The sequence below is a fragment of the Thermobia domestica genome, chromosome 2, assembly GCF_964235325.1.
Source record: "Thermobia domestica chromosome 2, izTheDome1.hap1.1, whole genome shotgun sequence".
NCBI classification, from domain to species: Eukaryota; Metazoa; Arthropoda; class Insecta; order Zygentoma; family Lepismatidae; genus Thermobia; species Thermobia domestica.
The window spans coordinates 266,826,782-266,848,641 of NC_137455.1; the positions used below are offsets into that span (position 1 = coordinate 266,826,782).

At 33.6% G+C, this 21,860-nt stretch overlaps 1 protein-coding gene across 1 annotated transcript in view; it reads left to right on the plus strand.

The window, feature by feature from the left end:
• Positions 1–639: 639 nt before the first annotated feature.
• Positions 640–21,860, plus strand: part of LOC145678482 (protein Wnt-4-like) — a 383,056-nt gene continuing 361,835 nt past the window's right edge. Inside the window, exon 1 of the mRNA XM_081748665.1 lies at positions 640–1,319. Within this exon, the coding sequence (XP_081604791.1) occupies positions 1,246–1,319 (74 nt within the window). The 5' untranslated portion in view covers positions 640–1,245. The remainder of the gene's footprint in view (positions 1,320–21,860) is intronic.

The following is a 21,860-nucleotide window of genomic DNA, read 5'->3' on the forward strand; positions in this document are numbered from 1 at the left end:
TTATTGAAATACTACATTAGTAACTAACTTCCCTTACATATAAATGAGTGAACCATTATGTTTCTCTTTTGTATGTTTATTTTTACGTTTTTTATTAAGTTTTCGTGGATGCGGCAAATAATACGATATCTATCCAAATACAACAATCATAACTAGCAGGATGTGATGTTTGGATAATTTGTTAGTCATTATTTATTCAGGAAGACCGTAAAAATCAAGCACTTACTTCAGTTTGTTAGGGATTTCTTATGATAAATGAGAACAAGATACATATACACAGGCACCGTGTTTTAAGATGCTTTGGATCTGAAGTGTCACTCCACAGGTTTCCTTCGTCCGTATAGACTACAGATGGTGATCGTCATATTCTCCCCTCTTGGACAGGGTCGTTACACTAAAAAGTTATTGCCAACCTGAGCAAGGGCAGAGGGGTAAGGGAACTGAATCATCCATAGTTTGCAGCAATACATGGCTTGATTTACTGCGATCTCGACTCGAGATCGATACGAAGGAATGACCCCTGTGAGTTTACCCCTAACCAAATAACTTTTAAGGAAGGCATCTGAAAGAAAAGGTGGTATATATGAAAAGAAAGGGAAAAAATATACAGAAGGACAGGAAGAAGCGCAGATAAAAACTGGAATAAGTTTTAAGGGGCGGAGAAAGAAGTTTGCTAAATATTTACACCAGGTCAATCCATTGAAGACAAGATGTCGGCCAGATTTCCAGTCAAAGTCGGAACTGCACGATTACCTTTTGAGTGGGATTTCTCGGAATTCACTGTTTGGGTGGTGGGGGAGACACCTGCTTAGATGTTACCCCCAATACACACACATATATACATACATACACGACAGGACAAACTCACAAGGCGGCGCCACAAGAGCCAACAATGAGTAAGAACGGGCCAATGAGGGGGCTTAGACTCCCTCACAGAGTTTTTTCTTTGATTCTATCCATCCCGCTTGTTGAGTTGTAGAGCGCGCAGTAGATAGTGTAGAGAGAGCGTCGGAGTAACCGGCAGCTGTGAAACTTCTACGGGGGAATCAACAACCATGCTGAATGCCACGAGGAATCGACGCGGCGGCGAATTGTGCGCCAGTGCAATTGTTCTTGTGATTCTTCTTCCTCTCATTCACCATTGCTTTTTCTTCGTGCTTCTGTGAATCGCTTTCGAATCAACAGTATTAATTATCATCTTAGTTATAATTGTTGATTGTTTATCTCTCCCCTCCAAGGACAGTCATGGTCAGTTGTCGCAAACTTTTATTAATATCTGTAACAGTGTTGACACTTCACGCTGTCATGGGAAATTGGTGGTAAGTAGGCGATTTTTGGTTTACCTCTTGTGATCTGTCATTGATTGATACAATTTTTTTTTTCAGTTTATGTACCTATAAATTGCCTTATCAAAATGTGCACTTGGAGAATTGAAATTTCAGTAAAGCCAAGTTCCTTTTCAAATAAATAATTAAAAAAAAAAAAAACTATTTCCGTTTACAAGAATAGTCAATCACCTAATTTGTCTGAAAGCATCGTGAAATCAAGAGCAGTACTAAAATTTACTTTATAGTATTTACAAAACAAATTTAAAATAACGTTTGTATTCTTCTAAATGTCTTCGAGCTTCACTTTTTTTTTTTCATGGTTTACTTAGTATTGCTAAAGTTTAGAATGGGACTCAACGAATTCTAAGTCGAGGGACAATGGTTAATTTAATTTTATTATGCTAAATGGTAGAAAATACTCACCTTCATTTCTGTACTTTCTCGTTCTCCACTGGTTTCTAATAATCTCCAAGAATTTGATTTCAACGTTTAACCAAAGATACGACATATTCCTATTGTAAATTATTTCCAAACGTTGCCTTAGAAACCCATTTAAAAATGTAAATATTTAACAATCAAAATTGTGAAATGTTCAGCAATTTCTCTATCTCGACTAACGTAAAACCTACTTCATACAAAATGCAGTACTAGAAATCATAATTTCTGGTTCAAATCTAGAAAGAGAATTATTTTATCAGGAGAATCAGACGTCAAGTTTATTGTGAAATTTAAACTACATATAATCTACTTACTCTGATCGGGAATGGATCTTGGGTCTTCAATACCATATTTGGAACACTGATTACTTAGTCATGAGAGAGCTCTTGGAATAAGAAATATTGCTGCTAGGATCGAACCCGGAACAACAACCATAGAAAACATGGGAGCTTGGCACTAGACTTCTTAAATAGGGCAAAACACTAGATTTTACATTAAAAATAAAAATATAATAAAAACAATTATGTATAGCGACAGTGACGTACGCAAAGATTTTTTTTAGATTTTAACCCGCGTCGACAAGACATTAAGAAATAAACATTTACCGTACTAAGATATGTGTACGGAAAATTTGAAAACAAAAATATGAACTTGAGAGTTTGTACCATCTTGTTCAAATTCTGCATATATCAATGTATAGCGAAGTAAATGTCTTGCGATTGCATTAACTACATTCAATCTATTCCCCAAAGATATGAACACCGCGTTCGAAAAAGTTAAATGAAATCTTCCAATTTTAAATCACATGGTTATGCCGTGTAGGCTAAAGAAGACGATGATGATGAGAATGAATGGAATGGTGGAATGAAGAAAGTAGGAGAAAACGGGAGAACTCAGGGAGAACACATGCACACGATGTTTGTCCACTACAAAGCCCACATAAACGAGCTGGGATCGAACGTGAGATCCGAAGCACCAGAAGTGAACGCTCGAGCACAGACACCGCGGCCACATACCAGGGTTCAATTTTTGTGGCAGCTTAAATGGTTCAAGTCCAGTGTTAAACTGTAGGCATATTTTCCATAGCTTCTGGGCTGACAAATAAAACTTTTTAGTAATTTTAAATTCCTAACTTGTTTACATATCTTGCTTTGTTCTGTATATTTTAATTTTCACAACTAATGAACAAAACTAAAATTGTCTCTTTATATTCTTTTCCTTTTCTTTCATGATTTTCTCGAGTCACCAAACTCACGGATGATTTCTATTAATCCTAAATGCATCGAGTATCGAACTGTTGAATGGTAAATACAGGATAAAACATACTGATCGGAAAAGGAAGCACGGAAGTATATTAATGTTCTGTGAAAAATATGAGAGATGATGAGAGACAATCAAACGTATTTAGTTTACACTTACGATTTTGGAATTTAGATTTAAAAGATTAATAATAATAGCAAGTAAATTATTATAAAACAATTGATTGAATGAGAAAATGAAAGGAAGTAAGAAAAAAAAAAAAAACAGGAACGCAGATTTGTACACTACAGGACCATATGACATCGAACTTCCTGCTATGAGAAGTGAGTTACTAGTGTCAATGACTGCCGAAGAGAAACAACACAAATTCTCCTCATATTTTCCAACACTTCTGTTTGCTTTTAGACAAGGATGTAATAGGGTGTACACGGTGTATACTCATCTCGTATTTTTATATTCTAGTGTGTTCTTACCTTAAATTTACGAAAAGAATTAGCATATATAGACGTGGATATACACTACATATTTAAAAACACTCTAGCGTATACCCCCCTCCAAAAAAAATAGCATTACATCACTGCTTTTACATTAGTATAGTGGACAGAAAAAACAAATATATTGACGAAGAACTGATCCGCTCAGACGTTCCATACTTTTTAGAATTAATATGACGATTATACTGATGTGAATATATTTGTCAGAACCGAAAAAAGCTTTTCAATAATATGAAAAATGCTAAATATAAAGAGGTCATATTCTGAATATTAGTCTAAAAAAAAAACGGAAGAATTGAATTAATGGACTTCACAATGTGCATCAAATAAACATTTGAAGCAGCGATATGGATCATATGACTTCGTCCTTAGTTTTGGCTCGAGTGACACATTGGTCTGGACAAAGCCCAGAAAACAAATGAACAAAACAAATGTCTGACTAAAATGCATAACTGCGTGCGTGAAGAAAATAAAGTACAAAAAATATGCACTAACAAAAATACAACCAAAACTTTATTTGACAGGGTATGTTATCGTACTCCATGTTTTATATGAATCAATTTTCAGCATTTTATATTCCGTTCATTTTACATAAATTTAAGTAGTACTAGACTAAAAAAAATCTAGGGCTACATTTATATGAATATAATGAATCAATTTGTTGATAATTAATTAGTTTTCAAAATATTATATGAACTCATTTGAGTAATGAGAAAGTAAGTTAATTATTTTAAAAATAATGATTAATCCAATATTTTTAGAACGCGCATTTTTTGTGAAGTACTTTGTAATATTTAATTTAGATTTATTTTAAAAGTGTCTTTGTTGTCCATTGGTGTGCATAGTTCTGGGTTGGGTTTTCGGTATTTATTCAGCATCGTGTGGTAATTGGGAATATATTTTTAATTAAGAGATAGTGAACTCATGTTTAGAAAGCCAGATGAATGATGAGTAGTGACATGCTGACCGCACATTACACAAATATACTTTCCGATATTTTTGGCTTTCCGAACGAGATGACTTGACTACCACAATAGTAAATTCAATATTAAGTTCTTAACTTTATTATTATCTAGAGAAATTCAATTGCAATGTATCTGTAAGACTATATATTAGGACAGTGTTTTTCCAACTATAGTGCACGGACCCGTGTGCTCCTCTTAGACTGAACGTTAGTTCAAAAAGACATATAATAAAAAATAAAATTCACTTGAGTAGTTGAATATCTCAAGCAAGAATAGATATAATAAAGTAATACGTAGATTATACAATTTAATAAGATAAAAATGATAAAATCTAATAGTTTATACAGTATAATATATTATAATAAAATATTATTAGGAGTTTTCAATTTATAAAAAAGCCAACATGTATTTTCATCTACTACTGCCAATAACTAACTAACTCTACGGCCTATGGAACCCGGAGGTTCAATGCCGCGTTCACAAAAGCTCTACATTGACGTCTTCAGTTTCTACTATGTGTTCCTATTTCTGCGAAATCCATTTTAATATTGTCATCCCATCTGCGCTTACGTCTTCCTAATGATCGTTTCTCGATTAGACTTCCAGTCAAAACTTTGAAAGCGTTCCCACTTTCTTCCATTCTGGCTATGACCTGCCCATCTAAGCCTCCTAGATTTGATTACCCTAACAATGTTTGGTAAACAATATAAATTATGTAGTTCCTCGTTATAGTTTCCGCCATTCCCCATTCCCGTTCCTCTTGGCTCCGAATATTCGTTTCAGAATCTTGTTCTCAAATACTTTCAGTCTATTAGTCAGTGTTCTTCCCTCAGAGTAAGCGATCATGTTTCGCAACCATACAGAACAACGGGCATGATTATCGTTTTTATATATATTTTAAGCTTTAAATTCCTCGACAGAATTCGCGATGACAAGAAATTTTTAACTGAATAATAACACGAATTTCCTGCTTTTATTACATTTAATTTCTTCAAATATAAAAGTAAAGTAATTTTAATTAATACTTTTTTTAAAAAAAAAATACGTATGCTGGTGTAGTGATATACGTTCGAAACATTAAAAAAATGATAAATTTCCTTACGAAGGGGACAAGAATAGTAGGATAGTCGGTAAAATTTTCTGGCTAAAAAGCGATCTCCATTTATTAAAAAAAAAAAAAAGAAAGAAAAGAAACCCTGAATGGGTGAGAAATGTAAATCAATTTGCTTTCTGTATTAAGTTAGATGATACCTGAATCATACGAATAACAAGATTGAAAGCATAATAGTATTGCTTGCATGGAAAAATACGTGTAAGATACACAATGTCAGGAGATTCGGGAAAGCCGTACTTCGACAAGCCAAGACTAAGATTGCAGGATATTTTAAAAATGAATATTAAAAACGTGCGTGATAAAAATCTACAATAATTGTCTTAACTTGTCAGCATAGAACCAAGTTTGGAGATATTTCCTGTATAGATTATTGTGAATGATCTTGATTAGCTACTTCAACACATAATATTAATATTGAATTGTTTCTTTTAATTTCATTTTGTAACGTTCTTTTCACTTATCACGCTCCTTTTGTGTATGTTTTGTTTTGACGTTCTTATGTTTTATTTAATGTAAATGAAGGCTATACGAGACAAGACTACTATACATGTGTAGATGTCATTTTAGCACATGTATTTAGTATTTGCTTCGTTAATTTTCTATACGAAGATTACAACTTTATTCGTCATTTCGCAAGATTTATATAATATTCAATCTCGTTGTAATTACTTAGGCTGTTTTGTTTTCCAATTGCGCAATGTAATTTTTCTGCATCAATATTTCATGTGTGTTTGTGGCAGAATGCACTGTATTGCGTATTTTCAATGCTGTAAGGCATATCTAAAGAACAGGAAATCATACTACTTTCTTTACAATAATGTATACACATTATAATTATTTTAGTTGTTAGTGATCTTACACTTATTTCCACTGAAATCAAACCAATGAATACATACTACAGCTGTAAGAAAGTATAATGATAAAAACCTTCAATTTTCTTATATAATTTAGAAATTGAAAAGGTAGTTAATTAGAAAGTTCCATCTCATTTGGTCTTATGGTCTTTTTTCAAACATTTTATTATCGATTATACTAATTTCTTAAATAATTTGTTTCAGTTATATAGGGTTATTCAAAAAGCGCGCCAGTTTTGAAACGTCTGGCAAATTTTTGTTTCTCTGTTGCCGACATTGTTTTGTATTGTTGTTCTACCCACAAACATTCCGATTGTCGTCTTAGTCTGAGTATCTCGCATTTCTTCAGTCTGTGTCTAGCCATGGAGCAGTTTACTATAGCGCATCGTATGCTAATTGTGAAAACTTTATCAAAACAGAGAAAGTTATGCAGCAACTGTAAGGCGACTTCGCGAGGTTCTAGGACAAATCGGGGCACCGAATGAATCAACAGTTCGCAAATTTATGAAAAAGTTCATTGAATCGGGTTCAACAATGAACATTAAAAGTCCTGGGCGTCGTCGTAATGGTCGTTCTGAGCAAAACATTGCTTTGATTCGTGATAGTGTGGCTGTTACTCAGGCAGTCATAGTGAATTTCACGAACAGAGTTATTGCATGACAGCGCAGTAGGGGAAGTCATATGCCCGACGTCATTCACCACACCTGAAATCGAAATGTGTAATGAACATGTTTATGAATTTTGCTAGTGTGTTTTGAAAAATTAAAGTTCGTAATTTTATGTAACAAAACCGGCGCACTTTTTGAATAACCCAAATAGGGTCACTTACCTTGCACATAATATCCTGTTCTCACTTCAACTTATACCTATTAATCTGTAGAGTGCATTTGCGAAAAATATCTGTTGAACTATGACCTTAAAAATTTAGAAACTTGCAGCGATTATGCTTAATATATAATAGACAAATGATTATGTGGCAATTAATGTGCTCACTCAGGGAGCAAAATGCGAGATATAGAGCCTACATACATCGATATGTGAAAAAAGTATAAAGCAAGAGCTAAAGGTCTTTATTTCTCAAAAAAAAACTATTTCTTGTAAATTATAAAGTTAACATAGATATTAAAAACAACTAAAATAATATATATAAAATGGTTTGAACCATTCAAAATAAACGTAACTTTTAAATTGTACTCATACAAAAGGTCTGGTGCTGCGTTAAGATCAAAATATAAATGAATAAACAGGTAGTATCTTATACTGAAAACTAGAAAGAAAAACACTTGAAAATTATAGTGAACCTTCTTTTGAAACATTTGTTTTTAAAATACAAATTGCTGCTTTAAGTTTTATGAAATTGCTTTGATAAATACTTTATTCAGTAAATATTTTGTATCAAATTGTTAGTTGAAGATAATCTCCTTGACCTACCGAATTCGAATCAAGGAAAATTTCATGTACTAATACATAAATATCATCCATGTATCATCTGATAATAATAAAGGAGAATATCTCCACTTCTTTCATAATTTAGCATTGTCACTTTAATACACAGTATATATATTTAATTCGAAAAAAACTAATTAACTTTCACAAATAAATGTTCAAATCATTTTTATCTTGTTTTATTTTGAAACTGAAGTACGAGCTTACAAGCGGAATTGCTATCCGATGTTGTTGATAGTTTTCCTTCATACATAATGTATTAGATAGAATATAAATTAATTATATGTTCTAGTTTAAACGTGAACATAAAATTAGATGAAATAAGTTTCCCTCAAACGCAAATTTGTATTTTTATTTTTTAAAATAATAAAATTGCATTTTAATATTTACAATAAGATAGACAATTCTTATAAATGCTTATGGATTATTTAAAAATCATTGTTCCAAGAATTAGAGGGTATGACAAAATAAAGTAGCTTAATTACAAAGTAAGGAACATTCAATTGTAAACGATTTTGAAAATTGATCACAGTCTATTTGAAACTGTTGGAATTATGTTTGCATAACGAGAGTACTACAAATTTTCGTTAACAGGAAGGAGAATAAGCTCCATTTGCACAAATGATCGTGTCGTACTTTAATAAAACATACTGAAAATTTCAAGAGGGACAATTAAATGGATTTTACAATTTTATACATGTATATAATTTTGACACAATCATTAAAATAAATAAACATAGTAGTGCTGCTACCTTATGACTATTTTTCTTAAAGAAACATACGCATCTTTATTGATTTAAGAACTGTAGAAACTGATTTTTGATACAATCTCTTTCGGAAGGAAACCGTATAACCACATATATAAAATATTTGATTTAAGCGTAATTCTTACTGAATTTCTTCTTTTTCCAAGAAAGTAAATATATAGGGCGTACGTATGGTTAAACTTCCGTCTGTAGATCAAATTTTCAAAACCCTCCCCAGTGAATTCGTTCCGGGTTCGATTCCCGCTGGAAGAGCATTAAATGCATTACGGATTTTCGGATTCAACCTTAAGCTGTAGATCCACATCTTGTGTAGCCTCGGTGCTGAAAAAGAAACTCTAAATCTCAACAAATAAACAGCTATTCTAATTTTCAATATCCCAAAGTGATTTCACATTCAAACGATTCCGCAAATAAAATTATAGTTTATGGTTCTTGATAGTATTCAGGAATATGCCCATACTAGTGCAATCTAATGTTTTGGAAGGAAAAGGTTATATACTGGATAAATGAACAGTAGACAAGAAGTATTGGTTTTATGACAACTTGTAAAATGTTTCTGGACTCTGCTCTATTCTAGTACAATATGATTTTGCAAACGATAAATTGATTATTTTCTTCTCACTTCTCCTTCCTAGAAAACAAGTTGTATGTACCAGTACAAAAAGTCAACAAAGATGACAGATTTCAAACAAAGAATGTAAATTCCGAGCATCAATGTAGTTTTATTTTTTACTCTATAGTTAATCAATGAACGAAGAATTACTATTAGTGCCTACTAAATAAATTTTCAAAATTAAAGTATTAGTGTTTCTTTTTTTGACATAGTAATGATATACTGAAAAATTGAGTTTGAAATTTTGAATTTTGTGTACTTATGGAACACCGAGATTATGAAGGACGGGATCCATTATTAAGGTTGGCTCCCAAGTACGACCGGGACTTAAATCGGATACAGTTGGTGGATGCACAAATCACCCCTCATAATATAGCCCATTCTCCATCTTATCTTGCCTTCAAACGAGCTGGATTTTGCAGGATCATTACATTGATTAATATTACTTGTGCCAGTAGACAGGGCCGGCCCTAGGCAATTTACCGCGCCGTGTAATGGCACCATTTGTCGCCCCCTTTCTCTTAAAAGCCACAATTTTAAGTATGCTACCCCACCATGAACAACGAAGGCGAGGGAACGAGCACTCGCACTCAGAAAGACCTAAACACTACAAAATACAATCTCATTGTGTCTGTTTTTCTCCTTTACATAATAATTTATAAATAATATGTTAGTGAAAGATACAGTAAAGCAAACACCTGCAGAGGAAAGATGGTAATCCTTTCTATAGAATTCAATATCGAGCTCAATTATATCAAGTTGCAATTCCAATGTAACTAGCTCTTTTATCTTTATTTCTTGATTTTTCTTCTACGCCTGTTAAAATGTTAAAAAGAAAACTCGTTTCCACCATGAATGATAAGGAACTTGTTTGTGACCAAGACAAGAATAGTTTTCATATCAAAACTGTGATAACTAACTGAATGGAACAGGTGTTCGCTACTGTTCGAAAATTGAGTTCTTGTATTTGACAACAATCAAGCAATTCTTGTTGGGATTTGTTTGATCATTTGCTCTAGAACTGTCCTTAAACTAACGCTGTGACCTTAAACTAATGCAAGGTAAACATGATTTATAAATGTAGTATTCAAATAGAAAGTCAGTTTAACAAATTTAACTACTATCATCATCGTAGTCATGACAGATTTTGTCGCCCCTCAAAACTTGCCTCCCTGTTCAAATGCACGTGCTACACATATGATAGAGCCGGCCCTGCCAGTAGCGTACGAAGAATTTCATTAAAGTTCCCAGGTACATATCACTTCAGGTGTTTGTGTACATATCTTATCTTAATATTGTAAATGCGCCCTTCTATAAACATTTGTTAAAACATCACTAAAACGAATTACTAATTATTTCCGCAGTCACAAGTGCACATTTCTACATAATACCTTCCTCAAGGGAGGGATTTAATCTCAGAATACTCCCGTTGCGTACGCCACTAGTTTATGCTATCATTAATAAGCGGTAGTAATAGTACTAGTACTACTACTAGTAGTAGTAGTAGCAGGTAGTAGTAATAGTGGTACCATTGCATTAGCTGTAACTATGGTAGTAATACTATCACTAATTCATTAAGATTAGGTTGTTGTTTACAAATATCTGATTCCTTCTTTCAAATCTCTCAGTTTAACGTCCTACATCTATGGTCTTTACGCTAAGAGAGATGGATGATTAAGGAAAGTGAATTATGATGGAAAAATTGATGGAATGATAATGTGGGAGGAATGGGAGGAAACTCAGGGACACGATGTTGCCTATCACAAACTACTTGTCTGGGGATCGAATCAGGGACCCCCACGCACCAGAAGTAAGCACTCTATCACTGAGCCACCGTGCTCCCGGAATGCCTGATTTATTTTAGTGTTACATGTGGTTAAAATTTGTATTTTCCCTGTTTCGGATCTTCTATAACTTAAAACATTTTGAGTTTTCTGAAACAAGATACAGAAATTCTATGTATTTTATGTTACTAGAGCTTCGTGATAATTTTTTAGCGCGCATGGTAAATTATTTATAAATTGTTTATTTAGCCAGAAATAAACTTAAAAGCAAAAATAAACGTAAACGAAAGAATTTAGTCTTTATAAAAATTATAAAGTGCGTAATGATTAAATCAATTTAAAAAAGCATCTTTAACTACACTTATAACCAGAGAAGCACAGGAAGAATTTCCAAGAGTAACATAACTTGTATAGAGGTATACAACGCTCATACGTCAAGTGGCACGAACTATACAAATGTAAGACGGATGGAAGTCACGTGTGGAAGTGTGGTTTTGTAGCGAGAGATAAACTATATTTCATAGCATTAGTGTCATAGAAACCTGACGTTCATCTGGTAATAAGATGAAGAGGCACATCATACCTCTGTCACCTCCAATGTCACCGCCACTGCGCAAAAGAAGAAAAGTAAAACGGCCAAAGAGACCACACACATTGTCACAAATCACCAAGTGGACTGCAATTCAATGTGTATGTTTCTTTCCTCTTCGTCCCGACTACATGAATATACTGGCTTTTGCGTGTGTGTTCGCAATTTTATATGATTTTCAAGGTGTGTCAAACTAACGAATTATTAAAGGCCTTTAAACATGATTGAAGCTTGAATTTGTTACACACTGAGACTAGGCTCTGTTTGTTTTCCTATTAGTCACTTATTTCAGTACAAGTTAGCAACCTCAGTCTACCTTTCCACTAAACAACAAGAAGTCCCAAAATCATCGTAAGTAGCCTACTTCGTCATCATTAGAAAATCATTTGCTACAAATCTTTCCGCTATAGAGATTCGATAATGTATTCTTTTTACGTTAATATTATCGCCTTAATATCGTCCTTCAATTGCAATTTTATTCCTCTCCTTCTTTTACCTTCGTTCATATATTTTGTCTCATACCCATATTACTTATAATTTTTTCCACTATTGTTAATCTCTCCCCAACTCAAATAGAACTTCATCATTATAATTACCTTCGTTCAACCCAGATAATTTTCTGCCTCCTTCTCCATGTCCACTTTTTTCCCTTTTGATCATTTTTTTTAATCTTTCGTGATATCAAAGTTTCCACTCCTTGCAGTAGCACTTCACACATAACATTATTTTCTGTAAATCCTTCTTTAAGGATACATACAATGCCACTACCAGCCTAAAATCTAAGTGGCACCAATTTCTTCTTCTCAACTTCTATAGTTGACACGCCTTCCTTTGTTTTATCTATCATTGCTTTCGTAATTTCGACTATCAATCCATACTCTTCACAGACTTTCCCTAAATCTTCTAAAATGTTAATTTTCATTTTAGATTACGCTTAAGGCCTATATATGCAAAGCAAATACTTTCCTCTCAAGTTTCTACATCCTACCAAAATCTCGTATCTATTAGACAGAACCTTGTTCAGTACGTAGCCAGTTTTTTTAATGAGTGTCCTCTTGGAAGGTCTTTCTTTTAATAGACGAAAAACATTATTCCTAATTGAAATTGTCTCGGCGGCTGCTAATACTTCCACGATTTTCTGAGTCCTTGATAATCTAATATTACGAACTTTTTTTTGTGTGTGTATGTGTGTGTTTGTGTGTGTATGATTAGAAGAATTTTAAAATAAATCACAAACATAAATATATGTTGCAGTGTTTTTATATTGAGTCTCTTCATTCTTTTGTGTTATAATTTTTAAAATAAGTTTGTGTAGAAAGCTGCAGAGTTTAATTTTTGTAGACTTCAGTGACGTTTGTTAAAATATCTAACATTGTGCTTGGGGACTTCAGATCTCCTTCTCAATCTTCACTATGCTGTTAAAGATACAGGTAGACTGATTATGACAACTCTTGTGAAGAGTCTGACCAGAGCTCCAAATTATATGATTCGTAAAGATATTCAAAAGAGCTAAACAGACGAAGAATTTTTAAAAGTAGATCTTCATTTCAAGATGATCGGTTAAAATTTGTAACATTGTGCCTGGACAATATTGAAGATCCAATGATTACCCTTCTATATAATTCCTAAATTGCATAATGCTCAGAGATATTTCGAAGAAACCAGTCATTTCTGACTCAATTCGGTGGTCTGTGACGTCATATGACTTCTTCCGTTCTCAGTAAAACGCACAACAGAGCGAGAAGCAGGTCAAGTAACCTGACCTTGACAAAAGCAGTGGTGACAAAGGTAGCCAAATAAAAATGGTTCTGGCTCTACAGATACAGCACTCTGAAATCTATTACTTATTCGTATATTCGCATACCTACTTCTTTCTCCTGCCACACTCTCTCTCCTCCTCCGCTCTTGTTATTTCTCTGTGTCGCTGCTCCGACTTTATACAACGGCCCGTTGGAAATTATTGATGTAAACAACAATATTCAGAATTTTATGTATATGAGTGATTCTAAGCAAAAAAGTTCACATGAACATAGGTACTAATCTCAACGGTTTGAGAGCTACAGGTTGTAAACCATTTTTGACTGTTGCGTATTGTTCACCCTGTAACTATTTTACGGAGGTAAGACATAGGGAATTTGAAAGGTGATGGAATGGACCTTTCCAACAGTATGCAGCATGTGGCAGTGTTGTCTTTAGAAGAGAAGCTATTGACGAAAATTTGAGAATGTTAAGGTTATTTAAAGAAATTGAATGGCAAGACTGATTCCAAATATCCCTCAATAACTTATCATCCAAAGATACCACTGCCACATATTGCATAACGTTGGAAAGGTCGTTCCACCGCCTTTTAAATCCGCTATGTGGCACCCCTGTAGAATAACTACAGGGCGAGCAATACGCAATATAATATAAAAAATGGTTCACAACCTGTAGTTCTCAAACCGTTCAGATTAGTACCAATGTTCATATGAACTCTTTTTGCTTAGAATCACTCATACTACCATTTCCCAAAATATTGCTCCTTCCTCCTGGGACACAGTACATATATATATATATGCAGTGGCGGATCCAAGGGGGGCTATAGGGGCTATAGCCCCCCCCCTTGACAGTCAGGTATACGCTGGATAAAATGGGCTTCAATCCTGCTTTACACTGGATAAAACGGTAAAATATGGTTTAGCCCCTCCCTTAATTATATCCTGGATCCGCCCCTGTATATAAGTATGTATATATTCCACGTTCTTTACAATAAAAATATCTGAGGCAAGTCTGCTTTTTGAGTCTTTGAATAAAAAGTTAACGAAAAGTGCCATAAAATGTTTTGTACGGAGTATTTACTCTATGGTGCAGAAAATAAACACTACGCGAAATCGAAGAGTAGAGGCTTTCGAAGTTTTGGTGTGGAGAAGAATTGAGAAAATTAACTTGATCTAACAAAAAAATAAATTAAGAAGTGTTAAAAATATTAGCGGAGAAAAGAACAATTTTGAATGTACTTAAAAAGAGGAAGAGGAACTGATTCGACATTGACTCAGAAGGAATTTTATCATGAGAGATGCGACAGAAGGTATGGTGGTACGAAACAGAGAGTGAGAGAGCAAAAGAGATTACCTTTGATGGTCAGGTGTAAAACGGAAAATTGCTACTGTATATCAAGACGAAAAGGTTGACTGGGAGATCTAGTGCATAGAACTTTCTCAGTTTGCAGTAAGTCACTTGCCAGTAATAGTAGAATATGAATGATCATGATGACGATAATGATGATGATGATCATAGTGTATGTGACTGGAACTTTAATCTTTGCTAAATTACTACAAATAAGTATCGCGGTCTTGGTGAAAGTTCGGGCCCAAGACGCACACCTATCCTCAGCTCCGAAGTCCTACTAGAGTTATATATAGGCTATAAGTAAACTGCGAATACCACGGGAACATTTATTTTCAGTTTTTGTTTAAGTAATTTTAGTAAAAATACCTAACATTTTTCGCTATATGTTACTACAAACAACTACCGTAGTTCTTGTGAAGAGTCGAAGCTGAGACGCACGTTCGCTGTAGCTCTAAATTTAGGAAATATTTAGAGGTAATTCGAATACGAACATTTAAAATTTGACTGCCATGTTTATTTTCATTTTATACATAACTTTGTGCTTTAGAGGGTCCAGATCCAGGTACCTCCCTCTCTTTCGCTACACCACTGTTTCTCTTAAACAGATATTGACACTTGCAAGATGGCAAATTTTCTGTCGAACCTATCTTTCCTCTGCTACTTCTTCAGTTATTCTTTTAAATGGTGTTTCACACATATACAAATTTCTAATGATATGAACATTGGTCTTCCGTTCCATTCTAACCATTTGTGACACATTAAATATATGTCTCAGTTACTCAGTCAAAAGGTTATTTCATTCAATACACATACACTGTTTCCTTGTCAATAAACAATTCACTAATTACAGATTCGTCTTTATTACCCTCTTCTTTCCTAAACTGAATATTATTTGTCTCTATATCTCCTGTTCAATATACGCAATACAATATTTTCGGTAAAATTGTTTTGTGTAATGAATAACACTGCTCTACAATGATTTTGCTGTTTGGAAACTATTAAGGTTTTCTTAATGTTTTTGACCTGAGAAATCCAAAAATGTAGTTAGTTTTGCCCTATCACGTACAGTTTTCTTAAAATAGAGGGGACGGAGAGGAAAGTAGCCGTATATATGTATATTTCGGAAGAAGTACTGATTATAATTACAAATATAAAAAGATACTTTCTATGCCATAACCTTCTGATTATCTTTTAATTTGTAATGAAACACGCGCAGTTACTTATTCTGCTAACATGGAAAAAAAATATGTACAGTATCTGATAGCACTTAATGATATCACAACGCGTTACACGTTGGGATCGCAATAATAGAGCTGTGTAAGCTGTGATTGCGAGAACTATAATGCAGAGGAATGGAGGCTATTCATTGAGTCCAACAAGAGAAGTTTGAACGGTCTGCTACTTCACAACAGCAATCAACAACTCTCTGTATACCCATTATTTATTTTGTGCATTTAAAGGAGACTTACGAAAATATTTTTTTTTTTTTTAATAAAATACGAGGATCATCAGTGGTTGTTGGGCTGCGATCTGAAGGTGATATGTATGCTTCTTGGACAGAAGTAAGGGTACACCAAATATCCAAGCCACATTTTGGGAATGGAACAGAAGAGAACGCCATAAACATTTGACTCAAATTGATTGGCCTGTCATGGAAAGCTGCAATATTGGAAGTAAAAATGTGAAAAACATCTGCCTCGTAGACCCTTCACAAGTCATATTACCACCTTGCATATTAAACTGCGCCTAGTGAAATAATCTGTCAAAGGTTTGAATAAAGATGGGCAGTGCTTCCAGTGTTACTGACAAAATTCCCAGAACTTTCAAGTGCTAAATTAAAAGAAGGAATATTCATTGGTCCTCAGATCAAAAAGTCTTAGATCAGTCAGACTTTGAACATTGTATGACAAGCGTTGAAAAGGAAGCATGAAGTGCATTCAGAGACGTGTGTCATAATTTTCTCGGGAACAACAGAGACGAAAATTACAAGTATATTGTGTCTAATATGCTCCAGAAGTTTAAAACATTAGGGTACAAAATGAGTGTTAAGATTTATTTTCTGTATTCACATTTAGACATATTTCCTTCTAACTTCGGTGATTAAAGTGAAGAACATTACGAAAGATTTCACCAGGACATCAAAGCAATTGAATTCCACTATCAGAGACGTTGGAGAACAACAATGTTGGCGGATTATTGTTGGACGTTGGTACGTGAAGATTCACGAACTACTCACAAAAGGAAGTCTAGTTTTAGGAGCTTCCAAGTGAAAAAGCAGAGACAAAAATGAGGTAAGTTGTTTATCAATGACCTACAGTGGCGTTAAATACGCTAGTTGTCGCCCGGGGCAAGAACGCGCCTTAGCGTCCCCGTGATCAACTAAACCAAAACGCTCCCCCAAATATTTGCCCAATTTTGGTCCTCCCAATCCGCCCCCCGGGGCACAAGCCCCGTTTGACCCCCTTGTTACGTCACTGATGACCTTAATTATTTAGAATATCTATGTTCATATTAGTTCTGACGCAAAATAATGTTCCTTTGTTAGAAATATATGGTCATAATGTTACTCTATATTAGCAGCGTTGCTAAGTAAATAGCACAATTTACACAATCATGTTTTCCAATTTGTGAAACAACCTAACGCGGTGGGGAGAAACTAATTTCATTTTCGTAATTAGCAACCTCAAATTATATAAAATTAGGTATCAAACCAAAAAAAGCTTTCAAAAAGTTTCATTTTGTTGAGCAGTGTAATTGTTTTGTACTTCTCACATCTTATTCGTAGTTTCTTTCTCTTTGAACTGACTTATCACAGTCAACAGAAAAGTAATCTTGCCTTTCCGTTTCAATATATTTCACAAAATATACAAAAAATATTCTTCCCTTCTCTCTACAAATTCTTAATTAGTTCAATTGGTATTATCATCTGCTCGAGTTACTTTTCCATTTTGTTCGAATTCAATGCTCAATATTATAAATCCTTCGACGTCTTCACTTGTTCTTGATTTTCAACATCTTGATATCTATCCGATACAATTACTACTATTATTAAAACAATAAGTACGAGCCAGACACTCAACTTTCTCGCTGCAATTTCTTAAACTAAATCATGTTATGCTGCAGTTATTTATGATCCTTTTATTTTGGAAATATGAACAAAATTATGAGTTTTTTTTTTTTTTTTTTTTGCGAAACTTCTTCCGAAAAAGAATCACCACCAACAATGTGGATTTTTTTTATATAAGGAATGGCTAATGCCATTTACGAGGCATGTCATTTCATAGAAGGGTTATTAATGAAATATTTGTTTATTGAATACTAATAAAATCACATGAGTCATATTTAAGGAAATTATTAATTTAAAAAAAAAAACTCGCCCAGAGGAGTAAACTACCCCTTGCGGATATTTTCATGAGAAACGATTTACCCAACATTACAAGAATAATAATAAAATAAAACAAAATCACGTGAGTAGTTTTTGAGAAAGAAACTCAGCCAGAAGGAAACTCACGCCGAAAGTCATCTATCGGTTGTATTTTTTCATTAAAAAAATGACATCCTGTATTGAAATATTATTAATGAAATATTTATTTATGAAATATGAACAAAATCGACTGAGTTATTTTAAAGAAAATCGCCAAAAACTCACCGCCAAGAATAAACTCTGGATTTTTTTCTTTAGAGAAATAAATAAATTATACCATAGGATTGTTAATGTATGAAATAAAAAAAATAGCTAGAGCCATTTTTGAGAAAAAATATAATAAAAAAATAGCTAGAGCCATTTTTGAGAAAAAATATCATTCTCTTATTTTCACTCTTCAGTAAACCACTCTACTTTTGAAAGTAGGAAAAAATTCGAAATCGTCTCCATGCAGAGTCTCCACAAAATCTTTCATTTTAAAATATGATGCTATTATGTTGAACTTGATGGCCTCTAGGAGAGTGTACTACATCGAGACGAAGGAGCGAACATTCGAAAATCTCTTTTTCTTTACGTAGAGGTCGTGAAACGTGTATATCCGTTGGAATCTCGAATTCGATTTCTTCACTATCACCATATATCATTTTCTTTTATCATCACTCGAATATTTTTGCTACTATCATATTTATCTTTCCTTCCTTCTGTTGTATTTAAATTGATTTAACTTTCCGATTGTATTGGTTTATATTTCTAAACTTTTTTATAATTCCTCTATCTATTCATATTTACGTCTCTGCTTTTGTCAGTTTCCCCTTTTAGTTCATTATTCACCCTCCTGTGTTAGTGTCTTGCTCCCTCTGTGACATTCTGTTTCCATGTCCTTCATCCCTCTGTTTTCTTTAACATTGATTCGGTAATTCATGATTTCTTAACCCTGTTCTGATCTCGATACCCTACCTTTCTTTCTTTTTTTCCCCCTTAAACTGCTTCTACTGACCATTAGTCGTTTCCCTTGTGTTGCGTACTTTCAAAATTCCCAAATGTATCATTTTTTAATACCACAATCTCGCAATTTTGTAGTCGAATCAATTGTATATCCAAATCGGTTAGTATCGGATTGTGATCTGAGATGTCGGCCACAGGTAAAAATAATTCACGTTACTTAAGAATGAAAAAATAGGATTTAAAATTATAATATTTGTAATTTGTAAGCAAATATCTCAGTGACTATGGTAGAATAGCAACACAGTTGATTTCGACTCGATTATCTGATTCTATTCCCATTTTCGAATACTGGATTCTTTGTTTTCCAATATGTTAATTAAAAAAAAACTGTAATTTTAATAAGAAGGGTTTTAAGTTTTCATAACAAGTATTTTCACAGCATATAAATGTTATGCCATTAACGAATGTCTATTGTGACAGGATAAATATAAAAAAATAAACCTTGAGAGGAGTTAACCATGGGCTTATCATGAAATTAGTGTCATATCAATGTATATATTATACCCGTACAATAAGAGTATTCTTAAACCCACTTTTGCTAATTCTTTTGGTAATTTTGACATCTGAATAAACATCAGATTAGAAATTATCATCATTGTGACATTTCCATTTATTTGCGAATATTGTTAAATTTAAGTTATAAGTAGGGCTCGGAAGTTGAAGACGTAAACATTGCCTAAAAAGGACCTATAAAAAGACCTAAAAGTATCTTTTAAAAAAAGGACCTAAAAATTTTAAAAAGGACCTAAAAATTGAAATAAGACCCAATTTAATTAGAATTAATATATTTAGTGAATATAATGCTCAAACAGCCTGTCCTTCTTCCACAAGCTGAAGTACAAACTAAAATAAGAAAACTTCCCCCCCCCCTCATCCCCCGTGCTGGAGGACATTGTTACGCCTGCTTGTCTGACCTGTGATTGTTGCAGATCTGGTCTTATCAGTCCAGTTGTTCAAGAAAGTTTTATCATTGGTATTTTCTTTACTAAAGAAAAGATGTTTAAGAAGTGATGGTGATTCGAGTTAATGGCCAGTAAATTTATTGTCGAAAGATGAAGTGCATAAAAAGACGTTAAGACTTATGAGAGGCTTAAAATAAGACCAATAAAAAAATAAATAAAATTAAAAAAAAACGCCGAAAAAGGCAAAAAATAAAATAGGACCCAAAATAAACATATATTATGTTAAGCCTCGTCTTTGGGCACTCGTTAAAAAAGAGGATTTTTTCTCAACTTCTGGGCCCTAGTTATAAGTTTTCGTACGTTTCATTAAAAAGTAAAGTTAAATAAAATAAGGGCAAATCCCCAAAAATATGTTTCTGATTACACGTTTATATCTATAAACACTTAGAAAGTATATATCAGTCTCTTTCTTAGTATGGAATCGAAGCGGTAATTGTTCAGAATGATACAATATTCTGCTGCGAAAAACAAATCGCGTATTCTTTTATAGGGGCTTCAAAAATACCGAGAATCAGCTGTCTCTTCAAAAGTATCTGTTGGTTGTATTCATATATTCATAAATTTCGAGTAAACTGAGAAAGAATATTCAATATTCCCATGCAATTCAATGCAATGACACTTACCAAACAAGCTTCCCCTGCTATCAACAGGTATATTTCCGAAATTAAAATACCTACATACATTTCTGTGATTCAAACACAACTCGTTCTATCTAGTAGATCACAGATCACATATAAAAAGAAGCTTCCGTTACCTAAATTGTGTAAATAATGACGATAAAGTAACATCGTACCCAAAATAGCCGTTTATGGCTTTGATTTTGTAAACTGAACTCTCTGAAAGTCAAGAATAAAATGTTTCCTGAATGGAGAACAAGATGTAAGCAAGATTTTATGCCAAAAAAAAAAAAAAAAGTTTTTTTTTTTTTGTGTGTGTGTGTGTATTTCATGGTTTATGGTACGTTTCCTTTGTCTGGTGCCTCATTGTTAAAAGGAACGTTAAATTGCTTGATTGAATTTAGGCAACAACTAGAATACATACGTCATACATATGTCAAGATGTATACCCTTCAGGTGCTTGATAAAATGTTTAGGCAACCAAAGCGATGCTTGGGGTATGTGGGTTGCATGACTTATATTTGCAGATGACAACTGCAATATCAATTTAATAACTTGTGAAGACAGTCAATCTCGGAATGAACATAGGATACACAAGTAGTGGATGTTGTAAACATACTTTATCAAATGTGGAATTCACTACACAGAAACAAAAGTGGTGCTTGAACAAGAAAGTCGTACAAAGTCAAAGTAGCGAATTTTTTCCGTTTTTTCTTTTAAAGCTGGCCGACTTTATTCTTTTGGTATCTCTACTCGTAATATAAACCTTGTTTCAAGATCACTAGTAAATTCTATCCCAAAAATAGGTTCCAGTACTTACAGGACCAAAGGTACACGCGCTAGTCACTACACTAGCAAGAGGGCATCAAACGGGTTAAATATGTACAGATATTTCTACTTGTGTAAATAGCTAAACCCTAATGTGTCTTCTGGGGGGCGGGGTGGAATTAGATCCGTTCGTATTTCCCGTGGAAACGTAATACATTAGGAAGTGAATAACCATACCTTTGCTATGATTATTTTTGAAATGATTCTCAATGCAAAGAAATCAATTTTTGTTGATTCAATCTCGTAAACATATTCGTTGACTGA